The sequence below is a fragment of the Corythoichthys intestinalis genome, chromosome 17 (genome assembly GCF_030265065.1).
Source record: "Corythoichthys intestinalis isolate RoL2023-P3 chromosome 17, ASM3026506v1, whole genome shotgun sequence".
In the NCBI taxonomy this organism is placed as follows: Eukaryota; Metazoa; Chordata; class Actinopteri; order Syngnathiformes; family Syngnathidae; genus Corythoichthys; species Corythoichthys intestinalis.
In genome coordinates, this window is record NC_080411.1 from 19,591,241 (window position 1) to 19,617,132 (window position 25,892).

Here is a 25,892-nt window from a genome sequence, read left to right on the forward strand (position 1 = left end):
GCGTTCTTTACATTATATTTGCATTGCACATTTGCTTTAAGAGGGAAGGTGTTCGTTAAGCATCTTAAATTGATGTTTTACATACATATGAGTGTAAAGTGCTTAGTTTTCGCCACTTTTATGGCCAAGATGACCGCATGCAGCGCGCACTCGAACCCCCTTCCACCACCACCACCTTCGTGTTCATTTTACTGTGCAAATATGTATGTGTGTCACGTGACTCTGAGAGTGGGCGGCAATCGGGCCTTTTTTTAATTGGCAAAATGAAGAGAAGTTATCTGTCTGCAAATGAAAAAAGAAAAAAAAGAGCAGAAGAGAAAAAAGCAAGACAGCGGTGAGTGTACTATGTTACTGTAGTTTTATGTCCTAATGTAGTCGAAGCACTGCAGACTAGTAGTAGTAGTAGTAGTATTTTTATGTCCTAAACCAATTAACTGCCTTGACTTGTTGTAACTAGCTTGTTAGCGTTTGCTAACAGCATTGCAGCATGCTAGTGTTTCTTCATACATAAAGATCTTACCTAGAACATTAAATCAGTGTTTAGAATCACCATACACACTGATCAGCCAAACTGATAAGATGTTACATGATTCACTTGTGTGCCAGAATGTTATCCTTATTAAGTAAAAGCAATATAACTTACCAGCCAGTCAGTAAAATACGGTATGTGTAAAGGTATGTGTACTAAGCACGATAATAATAATAATAATCTGAAGTACATTTTGTTTATTAAGGCAAATGTGTGTAAATAATTAAGGATAGTGTGAAGTGCACAGACACTCGAAGGCGAAGGACGCATTCTGCGTCCTATATGGTATACTGGGGACTGGTTTCAATAAGCTTCTCCCATCAGCCCTTTTCTTTTCGGGTTGAATTAATTGTAAACACATACACATGCTGTATGTTTGTTTGGATTTGTCATGCCAGAAGGGAAAATAAAAATAAATAAGTGAATGAATAATGCAATGGGGGGGGGGGGCACTTTGAGTGTCCTAAAAAGCGCTCTATGAGAGCGAGGCGTTATTAGACTTTTATTAAATATGCTATTACTCCAAGTCCAACTGTCCCCTTTACTTGCACATGCTCAAAGGGCCCCATGTTGCCTGGGGCCCCCAGGGACCCTTGCTACGCCTCTGCTAGTATTTATAATACGTATCAAAGTCTAATTATGTAGTTCAATCTTCAAAACTGACTTGAATTACAAATGTTAGTCGAAAAGAAAAATTACTGATACGATGCTCAACTGCGTGACAATGGGCTTTATGTGCCCATCCTTTGTAACATTGCATTTTAAACTTGGGACATGACTCCATCACGTGACTTGCACCAGCCAGTCCTTGGATATACTAGTATACTTGAGGCCCCGAAATTTGTTTCTCAGTATGTTTGTGCTTCGCTGGCACCATTATGCAGGTCAGTTTTCCCATTCTTTTCAGAAGCTGTTATTATAGATATAATGATATAACATCAGATTTTGCAATTTCTTTCAGGTTTAATATAGGTTTGTATATTCTCACAAAATGCTCAAAAAAGGTAGTGCACATTACCAGATGAAGTCCTGGGTGTTCTCTGGCGGTAGCTTCCATATCTGTTTGTGTGATGAGTCAGGTTATCATCTGTTTTTAATAAATTAAGCCCTGGGTAAACTATGCAATGTAAAACCTCAGTGAGGCTATGCTTTGTTGACTCCTTTGCATGGGTTAATTTAAATTTTCAACCATCCTTTCACTTTTGTTGGTATTTATTTTTGTTTTGTTTTTTTCACCGTTACAGACTAAATGTCATGTGAGGATTTCATTCAAAATGCGACCGGTGTTCCCAATAACTGTGGCCAAACCTGAATGCTTTATAATAGCTAATAAAGAGCTGGAACTCTTCACAAAATTTTTTTAAAAAACAGGACGACAGTTGGTTTGTTGGGTGAGATTCATCCAAACAAGCTGATGTTCGTAAGTGGCTGTCTCAAACAAACTGAACTGAACTGACATCCTAAGGAACTCTGACCCAGAAAGATCATTGTCATACTGTCAACTTTTTGCCCACAGCTATAACACACAACTTATTAGGTACACACTGGATGTTTTAAGCTCATGTTGTGCTGGAATCTTTTTTTTAATCTCAAAGTTCATAATTTCCTCTTTAAAACAAGAACGACACCTACAGTAGTAACATAAAACACAGTTACCGTATTTTTTTGGACTATAAGTCGTTTTTTTTTTTTATAGTTTGGCAGAGGGTGAGTTTTATACTCTGGAGCGATTTATGTGTGATTGGGTGGTTGGGTCGGGCCAACATCTCTCTCGCTAACTTAAAAAAAAAAAAAAATGTATATATATATATATTCATATAGTTATATTAAAACGGTGTATGGATGTTAAATAGATAATTTGGATAAAACAAAGAAGGCTCTGTGCATGCCTGCTCACATGAACGCAGTGGCTCTTTTCAATCTTCCCCTCCCGTGCCCTGGCGCCTTCCTCGAGCATCCTGGTATTTCCTTTTCGATATGGCGCGGCTATAGGAGTGAAAAACAAACTAAATACAGGGGAATTTAAAAGCAAACAACTGGGGTAGGAGTGGGATGTGGAAAGGATTCAAATTGATTGTTGACAAATATACGGAAACCTGTGTCGGCTTCGCTGAATGTAAACGGATGTGGCGCTTTGGTCTCATGAGAGAAATATATTTAAAAAACTTTTTCAGCGTTATTTCGTTGTCTAAATACATTTATAATAGGGCTGTCAAATTTATTGCGTTAACGGGCAGCAATTTTTAAAATTAATCACGTAAAATATTTAACGCAATTAACGCATGAGCGGAACAGTCCACTCACACAATGCTGCAAACTGCCTACAATGGCGCAGTTCTACTTATATACAGAGCTAAGAGGCAGCGTCTAGTGAGTGGAGTAGATACACGCATTCATTGGGGCTTTTAATTGGCAAAAGTTTGACATCTCTCCCGCAAATCAACTATAAATATTGTGGGAAGTGACATGGGGAAGAATGACAGGAATTGATCTTTTTCTTAATACCCTGTATTGTTCCCAACGCAGAGAAGATATAACATTTGCAGCCACCACACAGTCATGAGTGCACCACTTCCCATCATGCATTTGGGCAGAACAGTTAAGTCGCTACAGTATCATTTACTGAAAGCTCAACAAATACACTAGATGGCAATATTTAGTCACAATATACAAACTCACATTTATCCTTTAAGAATTACAAGTCTATCAGTGGATCCCTTTCACAGAAAGAATGTTAATAATGTTAATGCCATCTTGTGGATTTATTGTTATAATAAACAAATACAGTACTTATGTACAGTATGTTAAATGTATATATCCGTCTTGTCTTATCTTTTCATTCCAACAATAATTTACAGAAAAATATGGCATATTTTAGGGATGGTTTGATTTGCGATTAATTACGATTAATTAATTTTTAAGCTGTGATTAACTCGATTAAAAATTGTAATCGTTTGACAGCTAATTTATAATGATCATAAAAATATGTAGACTATTTAAACATTGAGAAAACTTGTTTTTTTTCTGCCAACTCGAGGAGATTAAAGTAAATGTCAAATCCACTATCCGCATGTTAGAACAGACACACAAATATAAAAGATATAAATGTAAAATAAAACATAACATTTTGGGTTTTTTCGGACTCGGGCAAGCAAATCAAGTTAATTGATCGGGCTCGGGCCGTGTCGGGCTTTAATACCCGTGGGCCGGTCAGGTCGGGCTGGATTTTTAAGGCCCGATCTAAATTCTAGAGTCATGTAATGTTAGCATACCGTGAACCTATGTTGTTCTCTATTGTGTTTTAGATTGCCCTTCAAGATGACATGTCTGTTCTTGGTGCTGGATTCTATCAAATAAATTTCCCCCCAAAAATGTGACTTATACTCTGGTGCGACTTATATACTGTATGTTTTTTCCTTTTAATTGCGCATTTTTTGGCTGGTATGACTTATACTCAGGTGCGACGTATAGTCTGAAAAATACGGTACATTCATTTAATACAGTGCTTCTCAATCATTTTCTATAAACCCCCCTTCACGCCCAGGTGGAAGTAAACATTTGGCGCCCGCCAAACTTTCTGCCACCACTGTAGTATAGTATAGTATAGTTCTGCCACCACTGTAGTATAGTATAGTATAGGACAGTATAGTATAGGACAGTATAGTATAGGACAGTATCATCTGTGTATAAAATTATTAGAAGTATACCTCTGCATAACATTGTTTTCTTGTAAACGTTAAAGAAGGAAAGTAATATACAGTAGATCAACTTGCAATAAAGTATAACTTCATAATTGTTTTTGTTTGTGACAAAAAATGCATCAATTTGCCTGAATTAAAAAAAAACAAAACATTTTGACCATTTGATACTGAAAAATGAAATGTAATAAAATCACTTAACAATAATGTCACTAATCAATTTGAATGTATTAACTTAGAGCACAATATGCCAAATAATTTGACCAAATAAAATAAAACAAAAACGACAGTGTCATTGGACAGAGGGACATTTTTTTATTTTTGCAGCAGTTGTATCGTCCAGCATGACCGAGACCATGTCTAATGCTGCAGGCAGTATCAGCTCCTTTATGTTTTTTTGCACTGAGCAACTTCGTATGCCGTTTAATATGATGGTAACTGCTCGCTGTTTTACTGATGTAGCAGTCCCAAAGCGGGACGATTTTTGGAAATAATCGGCACTTTTCGCTGAAAAAAAAAAAAAAATCAAGCAGCATATCAATATGATAGATGTTCCCCGAGGTCACATGTGATAAGAACTGATTTAAAATCATTCACCCTTATTCCAACTGTTGTACTTTTATGTATTTTTTAAAAACTATTTGTACTTTACAATCTCTATTCCAAGGACTGACTAACAACATTCATTTGATCTCTTGTGCAAGAGCAAAAGGCACGTACACATTGGAATGGTTGCCAGGCAATCACAGTGCACATGCAGGGAAAGACAACTATATTCATTGTCACTGAGTGTAAAATGAAAACACAAAGCCTCCACAGAAGTCAATTGAATAAACCACTACACTAATAATGAAAATTTTGAAGGTACATGTATTGCGTTGAATAACTGTGTGCTGGCTTTGTACTTTTGAACATGCGGCAGGACTGTGATCAAAAGTAATACTGTGGTGCTTATCCTAAGCATGCATTCTCAAACCTTGTTAAACCTTAGTTAAAGAATGAGAAATTTAGATTTTGGCCTTTACGTCAACAACCATATTTTCTAACATTTATTATTGCAGACCTTTTACAGGCAAAAAGAAATAGCAGGTTTCTAGGTAATGTGCTGACTCACAGCATCTCACGGGAAGACTTTAAATGTTGCAATAAGATGACAATCTTTTATGATAAATTTTGAGCTGATACAGTCCTACCCCATAATAACAAGCACAATTGAGCTACTGTAAGTTGAAGGCTGTGACCAGTTCCAATGACGGAACAAATGTGAACAGGCCTCGGGTGCGATGTGTAGCAACGGGCCCGCCTAATCCGCCAAGGAGGGCTTGAGGTGCTAGTTTTTCATGACACACGTCCCCATAGTCAAAACACGGGCCCTTCCAGACGACCATCCGACACAGTGGTTGGTAGTCGCTAGTCTTTCATGACTTGCGAACCCTTCCAGACGACTGGCTGAACAGGGAAAGGGAGGGGTTGCAGGCAGACATTTTTTGACAATTTAGGGGCCGTTTACATAGTGACTCTCCGAGAAGACGAAAAATTTAATGTTAGCATCTGTATGGTTCCGTCTCCATTCGACCAGTGTCGCAAATCCGCATCAAAACGATGTAGTATTCATGCTATGCCCTAGGGGGCAGTGCAGATTTACAAGGCGACAGCGAATGATGCACTTTGACCCCAACAACCTCCTCAGTCCAGAAGACAACATGCTGGCCCACTCCAAGCAATGGCATTTTTCTTGTGTTCCAAAAGGCACAAAAATGGAAACATTCAACATATTTAAATTAAAAATATTATTAAAAACAGTAAATTAAAGCCAATATTCTGCCATATTTGCTGTTTTTAATGTTTAGTAGCACCGCTGCACACGCCCAATGTGACATGTATGAGTGCTGATGTTATCGGCGCGGATCCCGTGCCGGAGGAGCTTTTGATATGCATGCGGACAAAGCCCCTCTCAAGCCCCCGCAATCGAATTCTTCCAATTTAGAGGCAAGATTCCAAAGTCTTCGTCGACACCATACGAACACGAGTCATTGCGTCTTGGTGTCTTACCTTTTGGGTTGACCCTCCCCTTGCCCAATCATGCCCCCTTTACGCTCACAATCCGGACCCGGGTGAGGCCGCACCCCCAGTATCTCCCCTCAGCTCCGCCCCTGACCAGGTCGCATATGATGCTCAAAAGATTGCAGTATTGTTCTTAAACTGTACCAGTGTGTTATATGCTCAGTCTTATTCGATTTGACACCAAACTATTTTCATGATTGCATTTTTTAATATCAATGAACATTTCAACAGACATTTTCATCAGTCATTAGAGATGACATGTATTCCCTAACCCCTACAAATGTGTCCTATGCTAAATCTCAATCGATTTGATACCAGAAATGAATCCTTATCAATTTGAAAATTGAGTGGATTTTAAAGGGCAGGTGAACACTTCAATTCATGAGCGTTTTACTCAGTTAAATTGTATTAAATGCACATTCGCTCTTACAAAACTCACATTCCAAAACATTTTTTTTGATCGACTGCGTAGTTTATGACATAGCAACACCTTGGCAATGAGGGAAGCAAACTTTTGATTCCGGCCTCCAAATCGAAATTATTTGATTGTGGGGGTTGCTTTGCAACCGGATGAATGCAACGCTCTCACTATGATGACGTCGGCAATCGGACATTTGACTTTGGGCATGCGCAGTCACTGCTGGTAAACATTCTAATCAGCAAACATGGTGGAACGTCGTCTAATTTATGTTTTTTTTTTTTTTTTTACATTTTTAAGTATTAAAAAAAAAAAAAAAAAAAAAAACGTGAGGACGCCATTGCTTTTGAGTGGGCGGGTATGTTGTCTTCAGGGCTGAGGAGGTTGTTCTCAAGGAAGTGCATCATTGGCTGTTCCCTTGTAAAACTGTGCTGCCCCCTAGTACCTGGCATGGATACTCTATCGTTTTCATGCGGAATTGTGACATTGTTTGAATGGAGACTGAGCCATATACTGTAAATGCAAATATGAAATGCATCGTATTCTCGGAGCATCACCATGTAAACAGCCCCTAAATCTGTTTCAGGTCAATCAGGGTTACTGAAATTATTTAATTTTGTTAAATGCCACTATAATGAGGGTGAGAATTTTTTAGAGAATATTCTATTTTTTTTTTTTCAAGTTCAAAAGTTTACATTCACAAAAAATACTGTTTTTACAGAACGTAGGAGAGTCCAGATAATGTAATGGCTTTGAAAGCTCCTGAGAGGTTAACTGACAACATGTGTGTTGATTTATGGCACACCTCATTTCAAACACACTTCTTCATTGTGTAAAATCATGGGGAAATCAACAGAAATCGACCAGGAAAAGTCCAAATCTAGACTCGTCACCAGTGTTGTCACAGATTACTTAAAAAAGTAATTTAATTACTGGTTACTGATTACACCTCAAAAAAGTAATCTAGTTACTTTACCGATTACTTTATTATCAAAGTAACTAAATTACTTTAAAAGTAACTTATCATTTACTTTTTACCAATTTTTTCCCTTTTGCTGCCTCAACATAAAAATGACAACAAAAAATGTCATCACATGTAATTGAATTTTTCACATAAGGATTCATCTTTGAGTTAGCGGGATTTAATTAGTCTCCAAGATAAAGCCTAATGTCAAAAATTTTGAACTTCTCCTTTAAAATAAAGACCTAGCTGTTAAATTATTGTCTATAAAAGTTGTAAAGCAATAAAACTAACAACAAAAATTAATGAAATGAACAACCTATTTCATAATGGGTCAAAATCATTTTTCGAGCAGATCATTTGACTAGCACCTAAGACACTAGCTTTTGCTTTGCTAAGCCAAAACTACACCTGTGGAGGCAAGAAGGATATTTAGAATTACAGTAAACCTAAGCTTTCAAATGCAACCAACAACAACTGAGCTTGAACAGTGATATATATATATATATATGTATATATACAGTATTGGCCAAAAGTTTGGCGACACCTCAAAGGTGGATACTTTGAAGAATGTAGAATATAAAACCTGTTTTTAGTTATTTCACTTTTTTGGCTATTCCACATGTTCGTTCATAGTTTTGATGTATTCAGAGAGGATTTACAATAGTAGTGAAAATACATAAAACGTAAAAACTTGTTACCTGTAGCTGTTTCGAGTTTTGTCGCTTTGTACTGTAATTCCAAGTGCTTCTTTGTCTATTTAGCGACCGACAGTCATTTTCTGCCAGCGTAAAGTTTGCAACGCACGGACATATTTTTGTCATCTTTACTGGACAGAAATGTGAAATAATGGCTGTATTTCCAGTGAGCAAAGGCATCCATTTGCGGTATATATATCCTGCCTTTCACTGTTAGCCTTGCTGCCTCGTCAGAATGCTATGTTGTTGACCGCCGTGGCAGACAGCGCTCAGCCTCGGACAGCTCCGTAATATACATGACCCGTTTTTTCCCCCGCCCCGATGAGAAATGCTCTTCGTACATGACTACAGTATTCTTCATTCTACATACATTATGAGGCAAAAACAAAATAGTAACGAACAGGCACTAGGGAAACTAACTTTAATCGGATTACTGGCTTGGAAAAATGAACGCGTTAGATTACTTGTTACTGAAGAAAGTAATCAGATTACAGTAACGCTAAGTAACGCGTTACTTAACGCGTTACTGACAACACTGCTCGTCACTGGGCATCACCATTGCTTATTGAAAATGTTATTAAGAGTTTATACTGTATACCAAGGTGGGTAAACCAGTCCTCGAGGGCCACAGGGGCTCCTGGTCTTTGCTCCAACTGATCCAGGACAGTTTAACCAATTATGTTTCAGTAGAGAAACGAAGCACCGCACTGCAATCAACTGAGTGCGCTTGTAAAACACCACATTGGTGGAAACTTGTCCTCTTGATTGGTTTGATCAAAAACCTGCACCCACTCTTTGTGGAATAGTTTGCCCTTCCCTGGTTTATACCATTTATGAAGTTTTATTTATTTCTGTGTACCCCTATATTAACATATAACTTTAAGTTCAGATAGCACATGTATGTACAGTAGGGAGAACAAGTATTTGATACACTGCCAATGGGAAAACCCATTGGCAGTGTATCAAATACTTGTACTGTATCAATGCACTTTTCCAAGTAGATGGTCTGAAATTTCAAGTCTAGTCAAGAAATAAAAATCTCTTAACAAGCACATAAAAATGTCAAATGTGTTTGAAGACAACAGCATCTGTTCTAACAAAGCATCGAATTTGGCACTCAGCAATGATTATGTTCAAATTTGCACCCACTCATCCCGTAATAATTACAATCCTCCGGCATGTTCCCCACACCACAAGTACGATAGCGATTGGGAACCAGATTGATGATTGAACAAACAACAAATCTCATACTTGGCCATCGGCGCCTGCAGCTGTTCAGCAATGCAATGAGCGCTTTCAAATTCGCAGTCTTGCGTCCTCCCTCGCGCACGCTTACCCCACGCATCCAGGCGCGCGCACGCATCTGGGTAGGCTGAGCACGCGCCCCTGCAAATCCCGCACACTGCTGACGTGCGCTTGCAACGAGCACCTGCTTGGGAAGGAGACTGCGCCCATCTATGCGCCATAAGCCTGCTCCTTCTGACTTTTTCCACTTTTAAAACGGACTGATTTTTGTTCGTGCGTTCTAAAACCATGCTTCAAATCCGAAGACCAAAGTGCATTTTGGGCTTGACTGGCACATTTTCAGTTATGCGTGGCAAGTTACGCAGCGTCAGAGCGCATTGGAATAAACTTTGAATGCTTGAATCACTGGAAGATTTTTATTAGATATTTTTTTTTGGTAAATTTGGAAAGGAGGTGAGTCGCCGCTTGATTGAAGGGTTCCGCCACTTTCTATGGTCTGGATTTGAAAAGACTCAAGGAGAAGTGCTCAGTGTTGAAATATTGCGCTGCTGTGTACCACGATCGCGGAGCGGACGCGCGGATGAGACAGCATGGGTGAGTATTTAGGGCTGGTAAACATGCACCAAATGTAGTTAAATGCATTTAGTGCACCTCTCAATAACAATGCAGCCATTGTGGGCTGTTAGTTAATTGTGAGCGTGCTCTTTCAACAGCACTAAACACTACTTTCAGCATACTCTCTACAAAAAGATTATTCTGAAAAGCGGCAACAGCGGTTTATTCTTTGACGAAACATTCAGAGAAGATAGAATATTCCGACATTTTAATGTGCCCATGACCGAGTCAAGTGCATTTGCTTTATTGTATATGCAATCCATTACACACGACTCAGCACTGAAATTGAGTAGACTCAAAAGATGTTTTTCACAAAATGAGATCAAATGGCAATGCATGGATCAGTCTGTAGTTTTCCATAGCATTGGACGATGTGTCAGATTTGAGTCATTCCTCCAACTTCTGCTGCGCCTCCAAACCCCCCCGCACTCCCTTTCCCAAAGAGCTCCTCCAATCTCATCCTACACGCCTCCTCCATTTTAGTACACACTCAGAAGGTACAGCTCAGGAGCCTCAAACCCACACTCACCTTTCCTTCTGCAGCTTCAATCAGTGTTACATTTTATTATGTGCTGAAGGATGGGTAAAACACAACCCTGCTGTGACTTTGAGGGATATCATTGATTTTTATTTTAATTTATTGTGCTTAGTATAGTTAGCTGGGATGGGCTCCAGCACCTCCGCGACCCTCGTGAGGAAAAGCGGCATGGAAAAATGAATGAATGAATATTATTTATTTTGTTGTCAGGGGCGTTTCTATACTAAAGAGGAAGGCCTGTCAACAAACAACAACAAACAAACATAATAAATAAATAAAAACGATCAATAATAAGTATTTTTTTAATTGAATAAGTGACACTTGAAATAAATGTGCTGTATCACCAAAGTCCTGATACACTAAATAATGTGTTCATCAGTGTTGTTAATCTTACTTTAAAAAAGTAATTAATTACAGTTACAAATTACTTCTCCCAAAAAGTAATTGCGTTAATAACTCAGTTACCTGAAAGTAAGAGTAATTAGTTACTTGGCAGAGTAACTGGTGATAATTTTTATAAAAACAAACAAACAAACAAACAAAACAGGTCACACAATGTGAAGTTTAAAGGTTTTTTTTGGGACAATTGGACCTAGCCCAATTCTTTACCCTACACTTAACTAGACACAGGTGTTATGCGGATATTGCGATAACTAGATAGTAACCTTTGCTATGTGTGGAAGTCATTTAATGTTGTGAATCAACCGTTAAAGTTGTTAAAATTGCTCCCGTTATTGCATTAGTTCCCTTCTGTCTACATTTGACATGTGTAAGTTTTAAAACTATTTCATCATTTGAAGATAGATTTAAGTCAAGATTTTGCCGATTTAGGAGAATTTCAGATAAAAAGTTATTTAGGTTCACTAGGAAGGTTCTCTACAACAGAGCCTTCCTGAGGAGTGTACTACTTCAAGATGGCGGCTGTTTACTAACGCATCTAGTTCTTTATTATACATGTTGCTAATGCAGCCGTGTCTGTCATTTGCATCTAGTTCTGTATATATGTGATATCTACCGAAGCGTCATGTGGGCGTAGTTTGTAGGCTATCGGCTACAGTCAGGTATTATTGGAGCCACCTAGCATAGTAGCATTGCTTTTACAACGTCGTCACCCTCCCTTGCCTCCTTCCCACTCCTGCTGTACTCTCTCGTCTCCGTGAGTCCGACTTTCTCACTTTTCTCGCGTCAGTCAACCAACATAGTAACGCACGCCTTTCCCGCCTCAGTAACGGTAACGGCGTTGCCAAGATGAGAAAAGTAATTAATTAGATTACTCACTACTGAACAAAATAACGCCATTAGTAACACCTTTACATTCTAACGCCGTTATTAACAACACTGGTGTTCATGCATGCATGTTGGCCTGTGTATGATATGCAGTTATATGTATTGTATTAGTAATGGTGTAGCATGAGTATGCAAAGAAACACAATCTATTTATCCAATGTAGCTCCATCCTTACATTTTTGTTTCCCGTAAACACACCCAGTCGACATAAAAATACTGTACATCGGTTAATGAACTGTATGATCTATTACGTGCGCTGTATCAAGAATATTGTATTTACAAAGAAAGATAATCAATATAATTGATATATGTTGTGCTTGTCATTACCAGTAATGAAGAACATAACTATCACACTAAGGCAAGCTATTCCTGTGATTAGTTGTATTGAACCTGCAGAAATATATTTTGGTCAGTTAATTTAGCTACACAAGAGAGGCAAAGTATTGGAAGAGTGCAGAGCATTACGCGTTAGCAAAGCACAAAGGCAATCATTGATTAAATAAGATAACCCCTTGACAGTGTCAATACAAATTGAGCATAACATGTTAGTGTTAGTAATTTTTGCTGGATCTCATTATATTGTTACACATGTTGTGAGTATAAATGACCCAGGCAGAGGGTCTTGCTCACTGCCCACACATACATGCATAAACACTGGCTGATTTAATATAGTCTGCTTAGTGTTCCTAATTTTTACCCACAATTAAGCATTTTTATTATTTACATACAACTTGTTCAACAAAATCAGGCATTTTTTAATCAACTCTGCAAGTGATCACTTTTTTTCCCCTTTTATCTCATTTTCTAACTGAATTGTTAAGGACAAAGAATTTATTTTGCCTCTTCATCCATTCATGCGAGTTGCCAAAATCAGGCCAGATCATTTTTATACCCAGTGACAACTTCCAAAAATAAGATTTAGAATGATTATATTAAGCTTGTGGTTGTCTCTATTGTTTAATTGTACATTCTTTACAGTAGAATAGAAACAGAGTCATGATACTTTAAGCTAGCTAGACGCAAAATACTGTACAAACAAATATGGAGGTATCAAAGGCTATTTTTGAGAAATTATCAAAATGCAAAGAAAAGAAAAAAAAAAAAAAAGCTATGCTGTATAGTCTGCACTGCAAAGGGGACTTACTGTAATGTGTCGAACCTTTTTGAAAGTCGTTAAAAGGCCCTTGTTTGATAGCCACAGTTCCACTTAAACTATTGTGCCAGTTGCTTTCTCCTAATAAATGGAACAAAATAAATAACCACAATGGGAGTATATCATAGTCCCATTGGATACATTAAAACTGTTCAGACTATAAGGACACTCAGATTCCCATTCTCTGTGTGTTTTTTTTGTTTTTTGTTTTTTTACCGTATTGGCCCGAATATAAGACGGCCCTGATTATAAGACTGTTTTTCAAGACTCAAGTTTGAAAAAAGACTTATTGGACACCAAATTAAGTTTTATACAGAAAATAATTACAGTACATCCGAAACAAATGATTATAATAATATATTTGAGAAAAAAAGCATGTTATTTTGCCCCATTCAAATCTTAATATCTGAACATTTAAATATGTAAACTAAAGTGCAGTCACATTCGTAAATGAATGGCTTCTGGTTTTTGAAATGTAAATAAACCAATCTATTGTGATAAAATAACAAAATTGCAATAACTGCATTAACCATCAAAGTCAAGTCTAACTGTAACTGTAGTCTTGAAACAAATCTGAATAAGGATAAACATTGCATTAAAATAATGCAAACTGGTTAAACTGAAAAGAGTAGCTGAGATCTGTCATGACAGAACATCGCTTCAATGATATCTGGCGCCACCTAGCGTCGTGAATGGGTATACTGTCTAGACTGCGAATATAAGACGACCCCCTCTTTTCCAGTGTTATTTCAATGCAAAAAACACCATCTTATATTTGGGCCAATACGGTATACACTCACCGGCCACTTTATTAGGTATACCATGCTAGTAACGGGTTAGACCCCCTTTTGCCTTCAGAACTGCCTCAATTCTTTGTGGCATAGATTCAACAAGGTGCTGGAAGCATTCCTCAGAGAGTTTGGTCCATATTGACATGATGGCATCACACAGTTAGTGAAGATTTGTCGGCTGCACATCCATGATGCGAATTTGCCGTTCCACCACATCCCAAAGATGCTCTATTGGATTGAGATCTGGTGAATGTGGAGGCCATTTGAGTACAGTGAACTCATTGTCATGTTCAAGAAACCAGTCTGAGATGATTCCAGCTTTATGACATGGCGCATTATCCTGCTGAAAGTAGCCATCAGAAGTTGGGTGCATTGTGGTCATAAAGGGATGGACATGGTCAGCAACAATACTCAGGTAGGTTGTGGCGTTCCAACGATGCTCAATTGGTACCAAGGGGTTCAAACAGTGCCAAGAAAATATTCCCCACACCATTACACCACCACCACCAGCCTGAACCGTTGATACAAGGCAGGATGGATTCATGGTTTCATGTTGTTGACGACAAATTCTGACCCTACCATCGGAATGTTGCAGCAGAAATCGAGACTCATCAGACCAGGCAAAATTTGTCCAATCTTCTATTGTCCAATTTCGATGAGCTTGTGCAAATTGTAGCCTCAGTTTCCTGTTCTTAGCTAAAAGGAGTGGCACCCGGCGTGGTCTTCTGCTGCTGTAGCCCGTCTGCCTCAAAGGTCGACTTACTGTGCGTTCAGAGATGCTCTTCTGCCTACCTTGCTTATAACTGGTGGTTATTTGAGTCACTGTTGCCTTTCTATCAGCTCGAACCAGTCTGGCCATTCTCCTCTGACCTCTGGCATCAACAAGGCATTTCCGCCCACAGAACTGCCGCTCACTGGATATTTTTTCTTTTTCGGACCATTCTCTGTAAACCCTAGAGATGGTTGTGAGTGAAAATCCCAGTAGATCAGCAGTTTCTGAAATACTCAGACCAGCCCTTCTGGCACCAACAACCATGCCACGTTCAAAGTCACTCAAATCACCTTTCTTCCCCATTCTGATGCTCGATTTGAACTGCAGGAGATTGTCTTACACCATGTCTATATGCCTAAATGCACTGAGTTGCCGCCATGTGATTGGCTGATTAGAAATTAGGTGTTAACGAGCAGTTGGACAGGTGTACCTAATAAAGTGGCCGGTGAGTGTATTGTGGGAGGAGAAGGGAATTCCAATGGTGTTAAATCTGAATAAGTACAATGAGCACCTGAGGGATCACTGTAATAGCGTCAGTCACTCAGTGACACTCGCTTCTGAATCTACGACAAGTGGCAAATGAGGAGACTGTGTGCAATAGTGGAGGGACCAAGCAATGTCACTTCTCGTTCAGCTAAGTTGTCAAGCGGTCTTGGGTGATTCGTTCAGCAACGTCACTTCCCGTTCACTTACTGAACGATTTATTTGGTGGGGGCAGGGCAAACGATTCTTTGAGCGATTCGTTCGAATTAATCTTTTTACTGTACGAATTGTATTGGATTTGTTCCTTTGACACTAACTCAAACTGCTTCAAGATGTAATATAGGCTGAGGAGGTGGACCTTTGAAAGCCCCTTTTCCACTTTCCCAATTCTCGAGAAACTCTAAGAAAGCACATTCATCAAGGATCCCTCTGTGGTACTATTCCATTACTTCTGAATTAGGGCTGTCAAACGATTAAAATTTTTAATCGAGTTAATCACAGCTTGAAAATTAATCGTAATCGCAATTCAAATCATCTCTAAAATATGCCGTATTTTTCCGTAAATTATTGTTGGAATGGAAAGACAAGACATAAGACAGATATATACATTCAACATACAGTACATAAGTACTGTATTTGTATTATTATAACAATAAATCCACAAGATGGCATTGACATTATTAACATTCTTTTTGTTAAATGCATCCACAAGAAAGGCCCTCTAGTTCTTAAAAGATAAATGTTAGTACAAGTTATACTAATTTTATATTAAACCCCCTCTTAATGTTTTCTTATTAATAAAATTTGTAAAAATTTTCTATCAAAAAATAAACTAGATACACTAAATTTACCACAAGGTGTCAATGGCAAAATTTAAATTAAATTACAAATCAAGCTAAATCGTGTGTTTTGTCCCTCGACTAATACCGTAGTTTCCTGTTTACAGGTCCATTCATTGTAATTCACGTCATTTGAGTGCTGGCTTTACAACGTACTTGACCTCTGATAGTTTGTATATTGTGAATAAATATTGCCATCCAATGTATTTGTTGAACCAAACGAAATGTTTGACCAAAGACTTGAGTAAGTTTTATGTGTATGTTGCATAGCTATTTTGATTGGGAATGCCAGTTCTCTTTACTCTGTTGTTTAACTGTGTGAGAATAGGGCCTCATTAATACAGATTGAAGCGCTTTTCTTTTTGTGATCATTATTTTTTTTTGAGATATTATTTTTGTTGTGCTTTCACTAATTGATACTTATGTTTATTGTGAAGGAGTTGACGAAGCTTATGCCAACAAACGGCGAGGTCCAATGAACGCCTGTGTCCACTCGCCTTTTGTAATATTCTGATATCGAATTATCTGAGGCACGCGGCGCCAACATGTTGTTTACTCACCTGATGCAGGAGCGAGTTAGAGTTAAGGCCTGCCGAGAGCCGTAAGCTGTGTTAATGTTGAAGCTGAATGTGCTAATAAAGAAACAAAGTGCCAGCACGTCGCATGTGGGTATACCTTTGTTAAGAAAAAGCACAAAACAAGACACCTTTCTCTGCCTCTTAGCACTCAAGTGCATCATTGTGATCTGTTTGAGGCAATGCATGAGCGGGTCATTCCGCGCATGCGTTAAATGCGTTAAATATTTTAGCGTGATTAATTAAAAAAATTAATTACCGCCCGTTAACGTGTTAAATTTGACAGCCCTATTCTGAATATGTCTATCTATTCCTAATCTATTAAGTATTCATAATATAGTTTAACATATGTTGAATTTTATTAACATATTTATGCTTCCTTGTGATGGAGGGTATCAATCATGAAATAAATTACAAGTTAAATATTGACTTTTCATAATTCACAACAAGTACATCCTTTTTGGACTTACTACTCTGTCTCTCACTTAAGGGATCTTGCACTTCTAGTAGGCCTTGATCATTTTGACAACCCTGATGTAAATTCAGACTTCATGCCTCTCAAATACCACGAGTCTGTTAAATGTTGAAACAACATCTGCAATGTAGATCAGACCCTTTGCATGCACACATTGGATGTTCTCAGATGATTAAATAGTACACATAAAAATACTTAGGGCTTTACAGTGGTTACCAAAACTGCTTACTTCTGTACAGTAATGGACTGAATATACTTCCATCTTTTATCCTGGGCAGCATGATCAACTAGTGTTTAGTATAACAGAAAAAGTAATACTGTAGTTATATTTAGTATATTTATGTAAACATGCACCAATACAGTGATGAGTTTGCTATTTTTTAGTTTATTGTTTGTCTTACTGTACGTAGATGTTGTTTGGTTCAATGTCATGAAGCAACAAAAATGTTCTAATAATACAATCAAGTAGCATTTGTATTTTGAAAGTACAATGGTACCTCGACATACAAATTTAATTCGTTCCAGGACCTGGTTTGTAATTGGAAATGGTCGTATGTCGAGCGGGATTTTCACACACTACACTAAATACTTATTGAATACTGCTGGTACAATTACAAATAAAGATTACACATAGTGAAACAAAAAAATATATAAATACAAATAATAATTGTGATGTAACGAATTGGGTTCTAATGTGGCGGTTGTGTTTTGCATGCTGTTCATGAACTCACCGTGTAACTGATGAGAGAGAGAGAGAGAGAGAGAGAGAGAGAGAGAGAGAGAGAGATTCATGTTGTTGTTGTTTTTTAACTGCTTTTTTCATGTTGTTGTTGGCGTCAGCTACAGCGGACAGTAGCCGTGTTTCCTATGTTACAATAATGATAATTGTCACCTTAACTTATAAAGACGGGTTAACGGAGGTCGGAAGAGGACCATCATGATTGTAGACATAATCCGGCTGTATTGTCAAGCCAGTTCACTGACGTACGCACCACACTCATATTTTTCTGTCATTTCCTTATTAATTTCAATGGTAAGCACACCCTTTTTCCATTTTTCACCACCTGTACCAACCATCTTGGGACCCATGTTGATTTCTCAACACAAGAAAATCTGCATTGTGTCCGTCTTGCAGGAAAACAATGAAATTGCGACGCTGTCATAAGTCGTCATATTTCGAGCATTTTGTCATATGTCAAGACAAATGACCAGTAAAAACAAACTAAGCCAACAACATGCCGAAAAGACACAATATAGGATTGTGATGCCTATTTCAACCTTTTCCTTCTTTTAACACAGGTTTTACAGTCAAGTCAACTTTGCAAGTGGACCGAGACCACCTCTTATTCAGTCTCGATCCTCTTGTTTGGTGTGTTAGAGCGTTTGGCACACTTGACCAAAGGAGAGCAATCTTAAAGTAATCACACCTCAGTTTAGGCAATAGTACAACTGAGTACTGCTTTTAACACTCCATTAAATCTCAATAGCTTTAAGACTCCAGAAACAATTCAGTTCACACAATCAATATATTTATTCAATGCTCAATTAATCAGCTAATTGATTATTAGAACCAGTCCAAGTATCCAGAAAAGTATTTGGCAAGACAGTATATAAAACCAAACAAACACATTGAAAATCTGGTGGCAATGAAAACACAACCTCCTTGGTTTAAGCAATTAAACCACCCAGGGATAGAACAAAACACATCAGCCACACACAGGCAAGTGAGAATAGAGGTGAAGCAGCTTGTCTCAGAGGGGTGAAATTCAGATCCGTGACCTCTCGAAATGATTATGGCAGCCAGGAGGAAACAAGCACCAGCTGTGGAATGGAATACCAATGGGTCACTAGCAAGAAGATACGAGAAGAGATCAGACACAGTTTGGACAGTAGTGGATTTTTCACAAATTATATTGACTATTTACTAATATGACGTCGTCATGAAGAACCTGCTGCAGATCAATGCATCTAAAGATGGAGGTGAACTTCCTCCCAACCAAGGCTGTCACGCAATCTGTCCATTATGTGGGTTTTGGCTGGAAATGAAGCTGGACAATAACTGGAGAGGTCAAACAACACCTCTTGATTTCATAACAAGGAACAGATTCTGCTGTCCTTACAGAGGTGGTGGGCTGTGTGCAAACACAGCATGAAACATTTTTGGGTGTCAGTTCTCAGCTCTCAATCTTTCTGCTTTAACTACTTTACAGTGTATTACAAAAGTGAGTACACCCCTCCCATTTCTGCAGATATTTTCATTGGAGAACACTGACAAAATGACACTTTGACACAATGACAGGTAGGAGTGGGAACCTCTTGGTACCTCACGATACAATACAATTTGCGATACAAAGCTCACGATAACGATGATCTGACGATATGGTGATACAACAATTATCAATAATTGGTCAGGAAATAATTTTAGGATATTCTACAGACAATTAAAAAACACAAAAACAAGCATCTGCTGTGAATTAGAGTTTATTACTGGTAGACGTCCAGTCCATTTGAACTGGGAGGGTGGCAGCGAATGAACATTCGTTCATTCGCTGCCATCCCTCCCACTTCAAACGGATTGAACGTCTATGGTCGTCAGTGGCAGCCAATGAGGTAATTTTGGGCCATTTAAGGTCATTTACCTGTTGATGTTCAGTTACTTCCTGTTGATTTTGGGGTATTTTATGGGTCAATTCCTGTTTATTTTGAGTTACAGAACAGGAGGTGACCTGGGAATCACCCAAATGAACAGACAGTGACTCAAACTCAAGAAGAAATGACCTACAAATGCCCTCAAATTAATCGCAAGTGACCTGTAAATGCCCTGAAAATTGGACAGAATGACTGAATGCTCTGGTTTCGAATGAACAAACGTTCCCACTCTAAATGGATTGGGCGTCATGCACCGTCAATGCAGCCTAAGAGTTAACAGAGACACTAATACGGTAGAGGATTTTGGTAGCAACTTGTTGGTTCATTTCATTTTTTTTTTTTTTTTTTACATTGACACCATTTTAAAACGGTATCTTGATTCTTGGCAGGAGCATATCGATAACCTTTTGGGACCCAAAGTATCACGATATATCACCATTTCGATATTTTGTCACACCCCTAATGACAAGTAGTCTGTGTGCAGCTTATATAATAGAGTTAATTTATTCTCCACTCAAAATAACTCAAAATATAGCCATTAATATCTAAACCCCTGGCAACAAAAGTGAGTACACCGCATGGGAACTACGTACATCCCTAAATGTCCAAATTGAGTACTGCTTGTCATTTTCCCTCCAAAATGTCATGTGACTCGTTACAGGAGTGCTGTCAGCATTGCTGCAGAGATTGAAGAGGTGGGGGGGGGTCAGCCTGTTAGTGCTCAGACCATATGCCGTACTCTACATCAAATTGGTGTGTATGGCTGTCACCCCAGGAGGAAGCCTCTTCTGAAGACTGTACACAAGAAAGCCCGCAAACAGTTTGCTGAAGACATGTCAACAAAGCACATGAATTACTGGAACCATGTCCTATGGTCTGATGAGATGAAGATTAATTTCTTTGGTTCCGATGTTTTCAAGCATGTGTGGCGGCGACCAGGTGACGAGTACAACGATAAGTGTGTCATGCCTACAGTCAAGCATGGTGGTGGGAATGACCTCCCTACCTCTTCAATCTCTGCAGCAATGCTGACAGCACTCCAGTAACGAGTCACATGACATATTGGAGGGAAAATGACAAGCAGTACTCAATTTGGACATTAGTGGTGTACGTAGTTCCCATGCGGTGTACTCATTTTTGTTACCAGTGGTTTAGATAATAATGGCTATATTTTGAGTTATTTTGAGGGGAAAATAATTTAACTCTATTATATAAACTGCAGACAGACTACTTTTCATTGTGTCAAAGTGTCATTTTGTCAGTGTTGTCCCATGAAAAGATAAATATCTGCAGAACTGTGAGGGGTGTACTCACTTTTGTGATACACTGTATGTGTCATCATAACAAGGACACAGTCATTATGAGCACATTTAAAGAATCAACACAATATGAAGTCAGGAGACAATGGATGGGGAGTAATATAACTGTAGGTAATATGGTGAAATGATTTGGATGGCGCGTCTTGGCAACAAGTGAACAATTGTGACTGAAGCCTTGCATTAATCAAGACCGCCTTTGCCAAGAAGTGAAAAATCATAACTTTGCTAGCTGTTCCCGTTTGTATATGTGGTTCTAAAGATGTTTTTATATGAGATTGTGGGGGGAAAAAAAAGAATATTTTAAATGCCGTAATTGTCCAAATGTGACATATTTTTTTGGAGTCACCGTCTTTAAAAAAGACAAGTATTTGTACTGCTTGATTGTACTATTGAATTGCTCTGTCAAGGCTGTACTGCACACAGACTTGATAATGTCTCAAGGGTAATATTTGAAAGGGAACTTTTTTTTAACCTTCTGAAACTTCAGATTATGGTTTTGGCTTAAAAAAATTCCTCCTCATTAAACTTTTTGGTTTTCTCGTGAAATTTCCGAGGAAACTGCTATTTCTAGTTTGAATTGTGTTATCTGCATGAATCAGCATATCCGACAGAGTCTCATTTTTAATTTGGTTGAGTCCAACGGAAGGCTGCAGGCGGGATGGAGAGAAGAAATATAACCAAAAGTCAGAGATTCCAGTCTGACAGAAGCAGAAACAATCACAGAGCACTAATGAGTCCATGTGCGTGACAAGAGACTGTGTGTGTGGCACGGAGATACAGTTGTCTCTGCTCTAAACTAGATTTTAATCTTATTGTATGCAGAATCCTGTAAACCCATTTTTGAAAAAAAATATTTTGATTACTTACATTTTAATACATATTACCAACCAAATGTATTAGCCAAGAATTAAAGTATATTTCGTGATGCTGTGTGCTTAGTAATGCCAGAAAGAGTTGATCCCCCCCCCCCCCCCCCCCCTTTTTAAATTTACATCAGTTAATTATCACAAATTCTAAGTGAAATACACATGTTATGTGATAAGAGCTATAGTAAACTCCGGTCACTTTCTCAGCCATCAGCTAATAAACTCTATTGCATTTTATTTGCTGAGCTAAGGCCCTCACCCCATCTTAAAGTTGCTGTAGATGCCTTTTTATTCCATCCTCAGTGTATGCATCATACTTGCTTGGATAAACAGGAGGATGTTTAATTTTACCACACAAGTAAATAAAAAAATAAAACTAAGCAGTTGTAAAGCATCCTCCTTATTTAGCAAAATACAGAAACATCTATCAAAACTGAAACAACTAAATTAAGATTTTGTAAGCCATTCACACTGTGTTGTTCTTCTTTCAGCTTTTCCCTTCAGAGGTCACCACAGCGAATCAGTTTTTCTCCATCCAACCCTGTCCTCTTGATGCTCTGCTCTCACACCAACTACCTTCATGTCCTCTTTAACTACATCCATAAACCTCCTCTATGGTCATCCTCTAGACCTCCTGCTTGGCATATGGAAATGTAGCATCCTTTGCCAATATTCTCTCTATATCTCCTCTAGACATACCCAAACCATCTCAGTCTGCCCTCTCTGCCTTTATTTCTAAATCCTCTAACTAAGCCTGTCGCAATATGCAATAATTCCATTTATTGCACGATAAATAAAAACGAAGGCGGTAATTTTTTCGCTGTGATTTATCACCTCGCGCGCACGCAAACGTGCTGTTAAAAGTTCCGATTCCTTGTTACCAACTACGCAAAATGCATCTTCGTTCCAGGTCCGGCAAAAAATAGCGCCGGAGCCAATCCGTTCCTATTATATCCTATTGTTCAAGAGTATTAAAACACTAAGGGGCTGTGAGATATCAATAGAACCGTTTTGTGGCAAGATAACAAATATTAATAAAGTTAACAAAAAAATTAATCACATTCATGAGCAATGATCGAAAATAGAGCGAAAATTACGAACATTTCCGAAAGTATTCCGGAAACAGCCGAATGGGGCGGAGACGTCATAACAAGGAAACGAAAGGTCGAGGCAGGTGCCATCGTTGTTTATCGACGAGAGAGCTGCATTCGTATTTTATCAAAAAATCGCTAAAATGGTTCAAACCTGTCATGCTATGTGGTCTACAAATTTCCATTTGTCGCAATGTTGTACCCATGAGTTCCCGAACGCGAGAAAAACAGCTGGACTACGCAGACAATGAGTAAAGTTCGTCCGTGCTAAGAGGGCTAATTTTGCAGACCCAGCCTCCGGCACGGTTTTGTGTGGTGCGCATTTTACACCTGAAAGCTATTCGAACTATGGACAAATGAAATCAGGCTTTGCTAAGAAATTGCTGATGAAAGCAGATGCGGTGCCCACCATACAAGCGTAGCCACCTAAATGTCCCGAGATATCAAGAAAGAGGACGATGACTGGTTCTGATGAGACCACCCCAGGCTAACCAAAGGAGCGGAGCAGCCAAGTTTGAAATAGCCAGAGTGAGTACTCTTTTATAATGAAAACATATCACGCATTGGATATAGGACTGGACACATGTATAAATTTTCGCTCGTAAAATATATAGACTAAATCCTCTAATCCCATTCATATTTGTGTCTGTTGGCAGAGCGAAAACCTATGATAGCACAATAAATGATAATTATTCTATACATTACATTATTTTGCGGTCACGGTGTATCAGCTTCAGAAAAAGAAATGCAAAACAAACCATTCGTTGTTTCCCACAAGATATGTTGCCGGTGTTTCATCAGTGTGATTGCTCCCCTCAATGATCCCTTCATTAGGCTGCAATGGCTTTTGTTTGGGCTCAAATTGATAACCCAAAACACCAAAGAAAGGTTCATAACTCTCCTCGTCACCATTAGAAGAATGTTCGTTATGTCGGATTCGTAGCTGCAACTAGAAACAAAATTGTCCGCCATCATCGCCGCCATTCAGTACTAAGCACTGAGCCGGTTGTTTCCTTGTCGTGACATCACGCACACAATGTGCTAGATTTCCGGGATCTCGGGGGCGGGTCCTCTTAGCTTGACAATTGTTTCAAATTTCTATCATTTTCTTCGTGTTGCGATGTGTGTAATTAGACGAAGTGGCATGATATGAATCCAAAAGACATGCGTTTGTGGATAAATGATGGAATATTAGCATTTCCCCAGGTGGTGTCATACCCTTTAAACCTATACCGGCTGATTGACTGCGGACCATCTCCGGTGTGCCGGAGCCCACCGAATGGTTTAGGCGATTTTCTATTTTTGCTGGAGACGCATCCGTCAAAATGGGCAGATCCAGGCCTGGAGTCAACGACCCAGTGTCTTATTAACGGTTTTAGTGCTGCAACGATTAATCGATTAACTCGAGTATTCGATTAGAAAAAAACATTCGAATTAAATTTTGCTGCTTCGAGTATTCGTTTAATTAAAGTGGCGATGTTATGGTGTGTTTTTGAAAGTGTTTGCATTTAATTTTATTGATTTGGGTGGATACACACCCCTCTAGTCTGCCTCATTTTACATGGCCAAATCCGGCTGCTCCCTGTTAAGAGTTAAGACCAACATAAGCTAGGTTTTTCTTTGAGCTAGTGTTTTTTAATGCATTTGTAATTTAGTTTAAAGTTATATTTAGCCAATTTTTGTGGGAATATGTGTCAGAACCATTTGTTGAGAGCATTGTAAAAAACAAAAAACAAAAAAAAAACACTTTAAACTCGTGGACTTTTGCTATGTAAATTAGCCAATTGTTCTTTTGTTGTTCATATGTAGATCCTTAATGTTTTTTTGTTTTGTTTTGTTTTTTAATACCATTTGAGGCCCAGCTCAGGTATTCTATTTTCTTCATGTTTATCTGATTACTCGATTATTTGAACTAGTTCATCGAATGATCGACTACTAAAATAATCGATAGCTGCAGCCCTAGTGTGTTATCAAGCGTAATTAAATTTTTAGGTAAGAAATATATATATATATATATTTTATAAGATCTAGAAGTTTTTGATTGAAACCAGTAAATTAACTTTTTTTTCCCGTCACTTCTGAGATGCAATTGTTGGCTGTTTTCAACAATGTACATCGAAAATAAAGAGATTGATTGACTGAAAATGGTTCAATATTAGATGAAATGTCTTGTTTTCTCGTGTATATTTATAATTGCTCCTTACCTAAAAAAATGTTTTCTCCGATTACTCGATTAATCGATTAATTGATAGAATTTTCAGTCGAATACTCGATTGCTAAAATATTCGATAGCTGCAGCCCTAAATGGTTTAAACACCAGCGAACATGGACGAAGAACGTTTCATCATGGAGGTGGAAAGTCACAAAGTTTATGATGCAGCAGATCATCATATCACTGTTGCATACGCTTCCGTATATTTACAACGAAGTTCGCCAAAACATTGCTACCGATTTGGCTGCTACGAACAACCTCGCTTTGACAACGGACAGCTGAATGGACACGATTGACATTGAGTGACTCGTCCTGTTTATGAAAGTCAATTGTCGTATGCTGGTGTTGTGCAGTAATTAGCAGACGTGACTTCTGTGGCGTTTGCTAACTTTTTTAATGTGCGCACACACTAGATATCATGAAATAGCAAACTAGATGTGCTACGTCCCATGCCATTGGCTACGTCAGCCTAGAGTGATTATGGGACACGTAGTCGATACTACATCGATAAATTATAAACCGCCATGACTGAATGGAAGTTAAGCAGGCCAAATCAATCCATACCAGTGACACAGTGACACGGATGGATTCGGACCACAAATAGGATGTTTTGT

The 25,892-nt window shown here is 38.5% G+C and overlaps 1 protein-coding gene across 4 annotated transcripts in view; it reads left to right on the forward strand.

Moving 5' to 3' along the window:
• Nucleotides 1-25,892, forward strand: part of lrrtm4l1 (leucine rich repeat transmembrane neuronal 4 like 1) — a 264,599-nt gene that overhangs the window by 143,654 nt on the left and 95,053 nt on the right. For 2 of the 4 annotated variants that reach the window (XR_009061057.1, XM_057818275.1), the window contains exon 1: nucleotides 9,790-10,207. The exons of the other annotated variants lie outside the window; for them this stretch is intronic. Coding sequence is in view for 1 of the 2 variants with exons in the window: in XM_057818275.1 (XP_057674258.1) it covers nucleotides 10,204-10,207 (4 nt within the window). In the remaining variant the exon portion in view is untranslated. Of the gene's footprint in view, nucleotides 1-9,789; nucleotides 10,208-25,892 lie in introns of those variants that run through there. 4 annotated transcript variants of the gene reach the window in all.